Source organism: Diabrotica undecimpunctata, chromosome 2 (genome assembly GCF_040954645.1).
Source record: "Diabrotica undecimpunctata isolate CICGRU chromosome 2, icDiaUnde3, whole genome shotgun sequence".
Lineage (NCBI taxonomy): Eukaryota > Metazoa > Arthropoda > Insecta > Coleoptera > Chrysomelidae > Diabrotica > Diabrotica undecimpunctata.
In genome coordinates, this window is record NC_092804.1 from 48,039,235 (window position 1) to 48,053,995 (window position 14,761).

The window sequence follows — 14,761 nt, forward strand, 5'->3', positions numbered from 1 at the left end:
TAAACAGATATAGGACCTAAAGTTTAACGTCGATTCCAAATGACTGACGCCCGATTTCATAATCAATTTAAAGTAAACTTTAAATTAAAGTCCACTTTAAAGTGTAAATTTCAGTTTCATAATACTGTAACCTTACTTTAAAGTTCACATTAAGTTAAATGGTAGAAATCTGTCAATTAACTCCTTAAAGTCCACTTTTACTAAACCAATAGACAGTTTAACCTCAAAATTCTTATATCGTCTTGGTCTTGTTTCAAGTTTGTTTACATTTTTATTTTTTTTCAAATTTAAAATGACTTTTTCTACAAGTTCAGATTCTTCTGAAGATGAATTTATGTATGTCCGCCGCCCTAAAGTTTATGGGGAAAGAATAAATTATATAAACCAATATGATGATGTCAGTTTTTATGAAAGATTTAGATTGACAAAAGAAACAGTTATGTCCTTACTGGAACAAATCGAACCTTTAATAAAACTTCCAACAAATAGGTAAGTAATACCATTAAGATATAATAAAATTTATGATCACATTAACATTGGTGGATACAAAAATCATTAAAAAGTAAAACCAACAATGTTAAAATGTGTATAGAGAAATATATTAATGAGAACTTATTTTTAGGGGAGGAGCTGTTACACCACTCCAACAATTATTATTGACCTTACGATTTTTTGCTTCTGGAAGTATGCAAGTATCAGTAGCTGACTACATGGGTATATCAAGGGCAACAGCGTCCAGAATTATCAAAAGAGTTTCTGCAGCAATTGCATCATTAAGCAGACAGTACATTAAAATGTATGAAACAAATAATGAAATGGTCCAAGCTGCAGAAGAGTTTTATGCCATTGCACGATTTCCTAGATGCATAGGTGCAATTGATTGCACTTTAATACGAATCGATTCTCCTGGAGGTGTAGATGCAGAAATATATCGCTCAAGAAAAGGATTTTTTGCGTTAAATGTCCAAACAATCAGTGACTCTACCTTAAAAATCAGAAATATTGTTGCACGATGGCCTGGTTCTGTGCATGATCAAACAATATTTAACAATAGTGGCATAAAACAAAGATTTGAAGCTGGAAACTTTGGTAGATTTGTACTAGTTGGTGATAGTGGTTATGGTTTAAAATCATATTTAATGACCCAGCTACATGATGCTAGAATAGAAGCAGAAAATCTTTACAATGAATCTCTCATAAGAACCAGGAATGTTGTGGAAAGGCAATATGGGGTATGGAAACGACGGTTTCCAATTTTAAGAAACGGAATGAGACTGAATTTGGATGTAACTATGAATGTAATAGTAGCTACAGCAGTACTGCATAACATAGCCATAGAAAATGGAGACTTGTTTCCTGTAGATCTTAATCTAGATCAACAAGAAGATAATTTGCCTCAGTTTCAGGGAAATTTAGATAATGGAAGACATTATCGTGAATTATTTATTAGACAGCATTTTGGAGAATTATAGATTTAAAATTATAAAATTTAAATTAGTTTTATACTTAAGTACTAGATTATTGTGTATAAATGTATTACATTAATTTTTAGTTTTACCTTTTTTAAGATAAATTTTATATGATGATTCTCAATTTAAGTAAATTTACACTTGTATAATTGTACCTATATTTTTATGTATAAATGTATTAGATTTATTTTCATTTTTATTGAGATAAACTTTATAGGATATTATGATGCTCAAATTTTAGTAATTTACATTTTTATTATTGTAGGTATACATTATTATGTTTAAATGTATTAGTTTTATTTTCACCTTTGTTGAGATAAATTTTATATTTATTTCAATAATTGATATTTTAATAATTGTACTATTTATAATTTTTGTACATATTTATTAATTCAGCAATTTCTGTACTGTGTTCTTAAATGTTTTGAATAGTTTCAATTTACTTGTGGAATATAAGGGACATTAAAACACAACACTTTTTGTACACTATATTTATTATAAATTTTGTTGAGCCAAAATTTTTTGTTTTAATTTTAATTCCATTTCTAATATTTTAATTTTTAAATCCTGCTCCCTTATATCTCTCTCATGTTTAGCCTTTTCCCTCTCTTCCTTTTCCTTTTGCCTTTGATTTTCTTCAATTAATACTTCCAGCTTGTGTTCATAATATTTTTTCTTTGCCTCAATGGCAGGATTTAAAACTTTAGGCCTCAGCTTTTGATGGGCTGTTTTTTTTAATTTTTCCGGAACATACTTGTTCCAGTTTTTTCTGGGTGAATCCTAAAAACAAGAATTATTTAATTACAACTGTACATTTTTATTACATCTTTACTACCTGTTCAACTACTTCTAAAGAAATTTTGGAGTCTGTATTGTTATCACTATGTTCAAATTCATCTTTTGATGTTGTTGATGATTCTTCAACAATTAAAATCTAAAAAAAAATGTGTTAGAAAAGATGTATACAACCTTTATATAAATATGCATACGTTATTGACATCCATTTCAAATAATTCTCCAACATCATTTTGTATATCCTAAAACAATTGAAATTAATAATTATGTTATAAAAAAACCTGTTTAAACTTAGTACTTTATTGATTTCAATAGAATCAGAATCAAATTCTGCAGTCAAACCCATTACTGTCTTTAAATTCATCAAATTCAGTACAGCATCTGTACTGGTGTCTAAATTAAAACTGGAGCATGGGCCGCCACCAGTCCCCGCTTGGTAGCACCTTAACTTGGCAACTTCCTTTCTTGCCTTGCTCTTTATGTTATCATATTTGGCCCGTACTTGATCCAGTGTCCTGGTATGAAAGTTTTTTGAGTTAAAATTAGCCACAATTTTTTTCCAAGCATTTTCCTGCAAATGTAATTTTTATTTTCCATATATAAACAAAAATATATATAATAAAAACTAACCTTCTCATTCCAATTTAGTTTATTTGTTGTTTTACACTCTATGATTGATTTATATTTAGAGACTTCCTCAATGAGTAAAAGTTCCTCCTCTTTCGTGAAATTCACAGAACGACTTCTTTTCGCTGCAGACATAATTATCAACTAACTTTTAACACCTAACTTTACAAACAATTAACAACTAACTTTACAAACAATTAACAACTAACTTTAACTTTACGAACAATTAACAACTAACTTTAACTTTATAAACAATTAACAACTTTTACAAACAATTTAAGATACAAAAGATATACCACGTTATTTCGATTTCGACAAAAACCCGGCAAAATTGACATAAACACGATTACCAACCTACCAAATTAAACACTAAAGTTTACTTTTACTAATGAAAAGAGCTGTAGGTATTATGAAACCGGGTGCAACACTAAAGTGCACTTTAGTGTAAAGTGAACATTAGTTAAAGTGTACTTTAGGTTGCCATTATGAAATCGGGCGTGAGTGAAGGAGAGATGTATTGAAAAGATTTCATATTCGGTGGTTTACCATTCCTTTTAAAGAAGACATTCATAATAAGTTTTGGTTTTTTGTTTTTAGTAGGAATTAGACATGCATCATTCAGTGCAAGATGAAAAGCATTATTAAATATAGAGCCATCAAAAAGATCGTAATTTAAAGCGGCCATATTTCATAAACAGTTTTAAAACTGAGATTGAAAAAATATTGTACTACACAACTTACATAACTTTTATCTATATTCTTTACAAATTATGAATTGCCTAGCTGTATTTAAGAAACTTGCTTTAGATTTGACTAGCGTCCTTTCTTATTTTGAATTTGTAATAAAATAAACAGAACACTCATAAATTTAATACTTCTTCTTCTTAGAGTGCCTGTCCGTTCCGAATGTTGGCGATCATTCTGGCTATGATGACTTTGTTGGTTGCTATACGGAATAGCTGGTTGAGGTCTTTTTGTACCATGCTCTCAGGTCAGCAAGCCAGGATCTTCTTCTTCATCTTGGGGCCCGTTTTCCTTCAATTTTAACTTGCAAAATGCAGTGGAGCAGCTCATATCTGCCTTGATTTCTTATTATATGTCGCAAGTACTGCAGCTTACGGCCCTTCACGATGTTGACCAAATCCGCGGTTGTGTTCATCCTTCGTAGTACTTCTTCATTGGTGACTTTGTCTGTCCATGGTATCTTCAGGATCCTTCTGTATAATCATAGCTCAAAAGCATGAAGTTTTGATAGAGTTTCCTCCATCAATGTCCACGGTTCTATTCCCTACAGAAGTACTGAGTACACGTAACATTTAAGTAGCCTTATTTTTGTTTCTAGGGTGAGGTCATGTGGAATGACACATTTCTGAAACAATACCTGCACGCTAAATAAAGCTTCTCTCGTACCAACGGTGTTCACAAATCCAAACTGATTGGGCGCAATTTGTTCCTCGCATTTCCGGTAAATTCTTCTGTGGATGAATTTTAAAAACAGCTTTAGCAGATGGCTTATTAGGCTTATGGTCCTATAGTCTTCACAAACTTTTGCTCCTGTTTTTTTGGCCAATGGTACGAACTCCAGTTTGAGCCACTCTACTGGTATTTTTCCTGCCTTGTATATTTCATTAAATATTTCAATTATCATTTTTATTTGTTTTGCATCTAATAGCTTCAGCAGTTCCTCAGGATTTTTATTAAATCCCGGTGCCTTTCCATCTTTATTTGTCTGACCATCCGTTATTTCTTCTGGTAGGATTTCAGGACCTGAATTTTCCTCAATGGTGGGTCCTTGTATTGTTCTAAAGTCGTGGAAAAGTTTCTCCACGTATTCTTCCCATACTTTCTTTTTATCTTCTTTGGTTATAACAAGATTGCCTTTAACATCTGTTATTTTTCCGCTGTTGCGTTTTCGGAATTTTCCAGCTATTTACTTCAGCTTTCGATAGACATTGAAGTTATCATACCGACTCTAATATTCCTCTATTTCTTGACATTGTTCTGTTTTTTGATTCTCTTTGGCTTCTCTTATCTTTTTTCTGACAATGGTATCTATTCTCTTGCATTCTTGGAGATTTTCTTTGTTTTTTTCTCTGATCCACAAGCTCGAGTATTTTATCGGTTATCCACGATTTCCGGTTTTCTGTATCTTTCTTTATCATCTTTGAAATGATGGAAAATATGATTTTTCACATGCAGATTATGAAAGATTAAACAACATATTTTTAGCAATAGACTTTTATTGCATTAATTGGAATTTTTTGGTGGTCTGGCGAACTTCTTTATTGATTGAAAAGTTACATGCAAGACCAGTCATTGTGTATCAAACTGAAGAGCTTTACTTCAACTAAGTTCTTTCCAAGCTCTAAAGTGCAGCAAGGTTCCCATTTGGGAACTCTAGTCTTTGTAGTTTTTGTTGATGATTTTATCAGATCCAAACCATCGATATTGTTAGTCCAGAAAATTCCAAAAAAGATCATAGTCCCCAATATAGTCTACAATATTGTCAAGAAGCATTTATATATTGATTCCAAAGCTAATATACTTCAGACAACAGTGCATTCTGCTAGTGATGATCTGTGGTGCAGAAACCCTAACACTCGCCAAACAACAGTGAGTAAACTACAAGTTGCGGTAAAAACAATGAAGGGAATAATATACTGCACGGCATAAGCTAGGGATATTGCCAATAATGGTAACGGCACTTCATTCTGCATCAATTGTATGTAAACAATTAAAAATTATTATAGTTTTTAAAAAATATAAACCTAAATATATATATATATATATATATATATATATATATATATATATATATATATATATATATATATATATAACTAAGGTACACTCGAAGAGTGGTGGGTTTTTCGGTCAAAGTGGAGAAATAAAAGACAAAGACGATGGCTACTTCATCTATTTATTGAAGACGTTTCGCTTTCTGCTCAGAAAGCATCATCAGTTCATCTAAAAAGAACAATATGAAACCAAACATCCATAGAGAAGTTATAACCAAAGTGTGTTACCTTACAAAGACATGTAGCAGTCAGTGATGTTAAAAATATGAAAAAGCTTACAAAGCTGGACATTCAGAGTTAACGTTGTATATAACAATTAATTGAAACTAGGTAAAGTTTGCAATTTGACAAAATTAGCACAGCAAAAGAACATGTGATAAAAATACATGTATATATAAAAAAAATTTTATAAAAACTTAGTAAAAAACATTAAGGTTTATTTTAAAGTGTAAAGAACTAGAAAGATCATTAGATTGCACTTCCAACAAATTTATTTAAAAATTATATTTTAATTTTAACTTTAGGTAACATTATAAGTTATTAAAGATTAATAGTAATAAAGAAAAAAATGAAGTTACCAGTCTTTAGCTTACTGAGGCTCGTTGGTAAATGAATTTAAAGGTTTGACACCCACGCACAACAACGTGAATAGAAGTGGCCTTGAAGTCACAATGACATAAACAGCAAGGCAAGCTACCAACCTCTATGTATTAAGGCGGTATATTCAAAGAATGTGATAAATTTCGTTGACAACTTGTCGTTAAAAAAACCAAGCAGTGAAAGGAAAAGGTGGTTAAGATCACCATTTAACCCTACAGTGATTGATCTGTCAACAAAGAACAAAGCAAGAGAAGTCAATCCAATATATCGTATATTGTAATATTATGACGTCACTAGTTAGCCAGCTAACAGGTGAAGATTAATAAAAATTTCCACAGTCCAAAGGTTCAAACATTAAGGACCATAATGAAAAGGATTCTATGAATCAGATTCAATTTAAAGTTTTATCAAACAAGTTCATCAAAAAGAACAATTACTTAATTATGTAAAAGTGTTATTGACAAATATTAATAAAAAGTAAGTTGATAAATCTTAATTAAAGAAGGAATAATTTATTTATATTTTATTTTTATTTTTATTTAAATTTATTATAAGAAAATGTGATAGAGAAAACCCCAAAATGGGACAAAATTTAAGTAAACAACATATCAAGCCTAATTCTGTAAAATTAATGCATGATAAATTTGGCTCAAATTACTAATGTCCGTTCTCTTATTAAGAGTATTAGGATGTTTTAATATTGCACACATTTCTAAAAACTGTCTTTTAACGAGATTGCGTTCAGTGCCAAGAATTTTAACTTCATTAAAGTTTACTTCATGCTTAGTGTTAATGGCATGTTGGGCAAGAGCACAAGTATGCTTAGATAAATTGATATCACTGCGGTGTGTCGTAAGACGCCCTCTCAGTGATCTCCCAGTCTGACCGATGTAACATGAGTCACACTCAGCACAAGGTATATGATATATATATATATATATATATATATATATATATATATATATATATATATATATATATATATATATATATATATATATATATAAGAGCCACGACCCTTAAAAACGAAAATTTGTTTATTGAGATGCTACGTGTTTACAGTGCTGCTCTATGGGGTTGAATCATGCACACTATCCGAGGCATCCATGGGAAAACTCGAGGCGTTTGAGATGTGGTGTTATAGACGGATACTGAGGATCTCCTGGGTGGACCGAATAACAAACATTGAGGTTCTACGTCATAGGGATAAAACATGTGAAATTATATCCACCGTGAAACAGCGCTAGCTAGAATATCTTGTACATATAATGCGAAACGATCATAGATATAACCTGCTGCATCTTATATTACAGGGAAAGGTCTACAAAAAGAGGGGACCAGGAAGAAGAAAAATATCTTGGCTCCAGAACTTACGAAAATGGTTTTCCTTGACCACTTCAGGACTATTTCGAGCTGCGGTCAATAAAGTTAGAATTGCCATGCTAGTAGCCAACATCCCTAACGGATAGGCACCACAAGAAGAAGAAGATAAACCTTATAAAGTTAATCAGACCAAAGGAAAACATATACAAGTACTGAAAAAGCACCTGTACAGCTATTTTAAAATGACCTTTGTTCTCTCAAATGGGATAAACAAATATAATTGTTAAAACACTACATACAAAGATTAGGATGGCAAACTGTATAATTTTGTTAACACTAACATACACCTCGGCCGTAAGGGGACACACGTGCAAATCCAACACAAAGAAAATGCAAATAGTCGAGAACCATATGATCATAAGGTCTTTGAATATACCTAAGTACGTTCCATTGAGGTACGTATTTAGGGACTCAGAACAAAAGAGAATACTGAAAACATTGGATGAAAAAGCACACGTGATTTTCAACGATCACAGGAACCATCCAAGTAGACTATTAAGAGAGTTGACAGATTATGACAAAAAAAAAGAGAACAGTACATAGCGACCCATGAGAACAGTGAAGAAATGATAATCATCCAGAACCTGTTACACTATAATTATACAAACAAACAAAAAAAGATATACACGAGTGTGTGATGGCCATATACACCTGGTAGTGCACACTCAACCCATTATTACTTTCTCTCTAATATTATTTTCTCTTAACCCTGTACTAATAACCTTCTGTTACAGCAGTCATGCAGCGCCAATACAATAAAAAAAGTAGATCGAGTGAAAGCTGATCAGCTGAACAGACAGAAAAGCCGTTCAGGTAACAGACCCTTAAGCCACATAATAATCTTCAGGTATGTCAAAAGGACCAAGCTCGCGGAACCTGAGCATCAAGTCACGTACCGACAAACGTGGTCTCGATCACCAGATCCTTCGGGCGCTTAGCCGACGAGAAGAACAAAAATTATTTTGCCAATTCGGGGTCTAAGTGACCGACTATACTCAATCCGGGCGGGGAGTCACCAACTTAGGTCGGTTACTCGATGTCCGGAACACACATTGTGGAACAAAAGTCATGCAAAATTTAACTTTAGTCATTTAGAGGATGAAATGCTCTTCTAGCTACACTTAAAATCATTTGGCTTAACCACACAAAGTAAAACAGTGGATGTCCTATTACTCAGGGCATCCAAAAAAAAACTTTCAGTACAAAGCCTTCCCAGTCGTTATGTCCTGTGATGGAAAGAGATGGTTGGTTATACCTTGGGGGTCAGATAGATACCACTCCATTACGGAGTGTGACCGGGTTTGATTTTCGAACATGTGGGTCCCATTGTTCCATTGGAACACACAGGTCACTCGTAGCTGGGGTTCTAATTGTTCTACTTTTTTCTTGAAAGTTATAGTGAACAAATGATCTCTTGATGACTTCGCTGCTTGTATATCGTTATATTTATACCCCATAAAAGATTTTAATATAATAATTATACCAGCTATTTCTATTATATTATTTATTACTTAATGAACGGGTTTTCCGCTGAGTAGCAATATAAAAATTTATGACTTGAATATAAATTTGCATGGATGATCATAAATATGTACTTTGAAACAAAACTCTTTATATTGCAATTTAATGCGTGTCTATATAGTTTTAAACGGCATCTTCTATCTTTCGACTTTTTGTTAAGAAGGATTTTACTGTTATCTTTCTCGTTAAATTTATAAAATCAGTGGCTATTTAATAAAAATGCATATTAACAAAGTATATAAAAATACATACCGGTTTTTCAATTCTCACAGTACCTTTTTGTTACACTTACATGTTTCGCTAAACGCAGTCGTTATCAGAAGAAGACAATGTTTAAACTAAGGAACTAAACTGTAATAAATTAGCAAATTTATTTAAAAGAACCCGGTTGTTGATTTTTTAGGAGATATAGATAGATAACGGTAAATTTTCGATCGTTAGTTGATCGCTAATCAGCAGGTCCGCATTTTAAAGCTTGTTAAAGTTGCCTCCATATTTCTATCGCGCATTGAAAAAAGTGGAGGTATAAATGTTTAAGAAATTCGAGTAGCCTCTTTTACCGGTCATAAAATAACAGTGTGTAATATGTATATAGTCAAAAAGCAGAGGGATTTGATTTTGGAAACGAACAAAACGTTGTATTTCTTTGTTTTTTAAATGGTAAAAGTGATATGTCAAAAAATTATCGTCATTTTCTATTTGTGTTTAACGATGACGTCACATAAATAAAACTGCTATTTAACTAAATAATACTGTTTTAAACAAAAGTAAACAATATATAATAAAAAACTGATTGGTTTTAACTGAAATAGTCACCAAATTAGCATACCTTATCCAAAATATTTCTTCTGCACACGAGCATTCATCATGGTCATTATCCAACAGATCAATAATAAATTGCCCACTGTTTGCAGTTAATTGTCCCAGTCGTTTGTATTTATTTTCTACATTAACTATATGGTTTACTGCTTTTTTCCAGTCGGCACTTGTGAATAGGTAGGTTCATATCGAATTAAATCAATCACTTTCCCGTCAAATTTTGGGAAAAATTTTTTGCCTCTGAATTCGTTTTTTACTTGTCCCCAAATAAGTTCTATGGCATTTAAAATGCAAAAATAAATTGTTAACCCTAAAATAGTATGGCCATATTGTTCCAATCGTGTCTAGTATATATTGTGTATCATAAGTTTTAGTACCAAGCATTTCAAGTAATTGTTTCTTATTATAGTTCTTTTCAGAATACCAAGCACTATCTGAGAGGAAATCTTGTAGTTGCTGTTTTGAAGACGAACTGTTTGGAATTTTTTCTAAAAGTCTTGAATGATAGCTGGCATTATTCATAATTATTCATTAGAGAACCTTTATTCGGAGGTACGTCTTTCAGCTGAAACCTAAGGGTACATACATAACGGAGACCTTCGCATCGTATCCTTGCCTAGTGCATAGCAGTGACACTGAACGCTCGTATTTAAAATAATGCATTTATTTTACTAGGCGATTGATAATATGGTACAATCCTATGCTCGGAGCGAGGGTCGGCGCCTCGTTGTGAGCGTTCACTTAGTGAACCATCAGTCCAACCCTTGCTAGCATTATCATGCGTGTTATACCATGTCTCGTATATATAAGTTGTTTGCTTTTGGTCTCGATATTCTTGAATTTTTTCTAAATAATGTAAACGTCAATGTATTATCCTCTTACTTTCCATAATAAACACTTGTTAATCAACTATTTTGTATTTAAATATAAGTTTTTTTACGCCGCCTGCGTAGCATAGCATAGCGTACATAGCAACAATACATCAAAATATCAATTTTTGGTATTGCATTTTTTTAGGTTTAAACTTACTGCATGGAAAATAATTAACAAAATATAGACATTAAATAAATAGAAGTAAAGAATTAAAATAATATCTGTGACTAAAAGATTCGATCTGTAACGATTGTTAAAATTTAATAAAAATCATGTCATTCGATTAGTAACAACATTTAATTATCTGTTTAAATTTTAATAATAATCTTATTTTAAACTAATTTAGTAACATTTGTTTTTAAACATATTATTTAGTGTCTATAATATTTAAATTTACTATCAAATAAATTTACATATTTATATTTTCATAATTTCATAATTTCATATAAATATAATTTCATATAAATACAATGTTAGATTTTTACAATTAGTAGTTCGATTATTGTGTTAAAGTGCGAAAAAAAGAGTTATTAGTAAAACATATTCATATTTTTGATACAGTCACAGCGTCTATTTGTGTTTCTAACGAAGGGTTGGACGTTATGTATACAAAATTTTAAAACTAACCATAATTTTTTATTTTGATTTTTGAAATGTTTCATAATTGTTTGTACAGGAATCGTAAAAAAGATCTTACTAACGAATGCGATGAATTATGTAAAAAGCTTAAAAAAGATACACTAACAAAAACTGCTGCTGAATGGATATTTAATTGAAAACATTGTGAAATTATAAAGAGAATAGTAAAACCAGCAATTTGTTAATTAATATAAAGCTTGGGGCTAGTCTACAGTACCGCTCACTGAACCCTTTTATTTCTACTTTTATGAACAAAAAAAGCAAGTTCATTAGCGGAACCTAATTCAAAATTGAATTTGCCGACGGACGATAAATCATCATCATTCAGCCTCAAGAGTTCACTGCTGAACATAGGCCTCTTCCTCATGTTTTCAACCCAGTCTATCTTGCGCCGTTCTTATCCAGTTTTTATTGAGTCTTCTTAAATCGTCAGTACATCTTGTAGGTAGTCGACCGACGCTTCTCTTGTCTTCCCTTGGCCTCCATTCCAATAACCTCTTTGTCCATCGCCCATCTGTCATTCTGGCTATGTGTCCTGCCCATCTCCATTTTAGTCTGGCTATCTTCTCGATGACGTCAGTCACTCAGGTTCTTCTCCTGATGTCTTCGTTGGTTGTTCTGTCTCGCAGAGTTATTCCTAACATGGACCGCTCCATTCTTCTCTGCGTGACTCTCAGTTTGGTAGCTGCTGCTTTTGTTAAGGTAAGTGTTTCTGCTCCGTACGTCAAGACTGGGAGGACGCACTGATCAAATACCTTTCTCTTTAGGCATGTGGGCAGCTCACTTTTAAAAGTTTCTCTCAGTTTTCCAAATGCTGCCCACCCAAGGCCGATTGTTCTCTTCAGTTCATGAGTCTGGTTATCCCTGCCAATCATAATTTCATGTCCCAGGTATTTATATCTATCTACGAGTTCTATTTCTTTCCCACCAATACTGATGTTCTGGTTGGGTACCAAATTGGTCCTGATTTTTGTTTTCGAAATATTTATATTTAAACCTACCATTTCTCTTGCCATACCTAGATCTTCAGCTATTATAAGTATATCATCGGCGAAACGTAAGTTGTTTAGATATTCTCCATCTATTTTTATTCCAATCCAAATTCTTAAAAGTATGTTTCATCACCGTATTAAAAAGTTTAGGTGACATTGGGTCTCCTTGTCTAACTCCCCGTTCTATTTTTATGCGATTACTGTTAGTATGTAATCTGACAGTGGTTGTTGCCTGCAGGTATATTTTGTATAATAATTTAGTATATCTATAATCTAGCCTGCATTCTTTAAGCGCCTGTAATATTTTGCTTAGCTCAACTGTGTCAAAGGCTTTGTGATAATCGATAAATATTCGAACTAGAGGTTTATTGTATTCCACTGCTTTCTCTATTAGGGTTTTTATACTTTGTAGATGGTCACTTATTCCGTAACTTTTTCGGAATCCTACCTGTTCCCTTGGTTGATAAGTCTCTAATTTTCTTTCCATTCTCTTAACTAGTATTCGCGTAAACAACATATATATGGCTGAGGAGGCTAATCGGTCTGTAATTTTCTAAATTTGCTTTGTCTCCTGCTTTGTGTAATAGAATCATAGTAGCGTTGTTCCAGTCTGTTGGAATATTGGCGCTGTGAAGGCAGATATTGAAAAGTTGTTTAATTTTTTCAAGTAATACATCCCCTACAATTTTTAGTGCTTCTGATACTATTCTATTTCCACCCGGGGTTCGATTATTTTTCATTTTCTTCAGGGCTTCTTTGATTTCTGATTTTGTTATATCGGGCATTAAATCTGATCCTTGGTTTAATACCCCAGTTTTTAGTGTAATTGGAGGTTCCGTATTGTTATCTTTTTTTCTTGATCTATATAACTCTGTGTAGAACTCTTCGACTATTCTTAATATTTCATCTCTGTTCGTTGTTTCTTCTCCAGTTCTGTTTCTCAGTTTGTTAATTTCTATTTTCCTCTTTTGTACGCTCCTCTTCAAAACTTTCATGTTCTTATTTTGCTATATTGCCTGTTTTGTTTTTTCTACATTGTAGTTTCTTATGTCTTTTCTTATTGCCTTTGTGATCGTCTTATTTATTTGATTTATCGCTTCTTTGCTTGTAGTGCTATCTCCTTTCAGTTGTCGCCTTAGTTCTATAAGGGTTTTCGTGGGTTGACTCAGTTTTTCATCTTTTTTGCTTGTCGGACAATATTTAGTTTGAGCCTGCTGCATTGTGTTGACTAGTTGTTTGTTCAATATATTGATGTCTGCTGTTGTTGATGCACGATAAATAGATGGAGACAACTTTAATTTCTTTAATTTACAAGCAAATTTACTTTTTTACCTTTTTTGTCTGTATGTAAAATTTTAAAATTGTAGTTGGGTTCGTGATTTTCTGTAATTAAAATGATTGGTATATCTTAAGGGGATTTTTTTGAACTGCTCGCTATATGTTCAGTTAAGCCATTTTGGAATCTTTTAATTTTGTAATCTATATTAGCTTTTAGACGTAAACCGCAAATACATTCATGTACAGGTGAACTTCGATTTCTGTCATTTTTATGTTTGTTATATGTTCCACCAACTGAATTGTGCATTTTTTGGTATTATTGGAGTTATTTAATTTCAAGTTTGAGCTTGTTCGCGACCCAAGTTTTTCAATATCTCGTCTTAATTTTTTAAACAACCGACAGATCCCTCTAAATTCAATTGTTTGGCCGTCTCAGTTTGGCTCTTTGTGTAGTAACCCTTGTAGGCAAAATCCTAAATTATTTAAGCTTGGTACGTATGATCCTCTTAGTCTAAGTCAAAATCCTATTGAATTTGGTTATAATACGACAAAGTAACAGATAAATTGATGGTAAGACTTAGTCTTAATACAGTATTTTTTTATTTATTTATTGTTTTGATTTAAATCATACAATCATTACGGTCTGATGGGACACTTTCCAGTTTATTCAGTCTTAGATATGCTGAATTGCTGAATATGCTGAAGTAGGTATATCTGGTCCAGTTAAATTTTTTATGGTCTTAAAATTTCACTAAGAACTCATAATTCTGAGCAATCTTAAGAATATTAAATGTTTAGGTAAACGAACATACGTCCTAAATTATAAATAGAGAATTTGATAAATCTCAGATATGCAAACATATATGGGACAACGAACACAGAGGCCAATGGAAAGATTTACCAGTAATCTTGTAATAAACGAGTGGAAAAAAGTGAAAAATTTAGGACGTAGTTCTTATCCATTAAA

At 32.3% G+C, this 14,761-nt stretch overlaps 2 protein-coding genes across 5 annotated transcripts in view; both read right to left on the reverse strand.

Annotated features, from left to right (window-relative positions):
* Positions 1 to 14,761, reverse strand: part of LOC140434504 (very long chain fatty acid elongase 7-like) — a 354,979-nt gene that overhangs the window by 284,753 nt on the left and 55,465 nt on the right. The window lies entirely within an intron of this gene.
* Positions 1,965 to 3,382, reverse strand: LOC140433297 (uncharacterized). Its single transcript, XM_072521328.1, has 5 exons — positions 2,895 to 3,382; positions 2,563 to 2,835; positions 2,459 to 2,506; positions 2,305 to 2,403; positions 1,965 to 2,249 (listed from the first exon to the last, which is right to left on the reverse strand). The coding sequence occupies exons 1-5, from the start codon at positions 3,024 to 3,026 to the stop codon at positions 1,965 to 1,967; spliced, it is 837 nt and encodes a 278-aa protein (XP_072377429.1). The 5' UTR covers positions 3,027 to 3,382.

Excerpts from the sequence above, each read along its gene's own strand:
- LOC140433297 (XM_072521328.1), bottom strand. The coding sequence starts at position 3,026 with ATGTCTGCAGCGAAAAGAAGTCGTTCTGTGAATTTCACGAAAGAGGAG. Across the intron at positions 2,507-2,562 it reads ATTCTATTGAAATCAATAAA|GATATACAAAATGATGTTGG; the intron begins GTACTAAGTTTA and ends CAATTGTTTTAG. Across the intron at positions 2,404-2,458 it reads TTGAAATGGATGTCAATAAC|ATTTTAATTGTTGAAGAATC; the intron begins GTATGCATATTT and ends ATTTTTTTTTAG.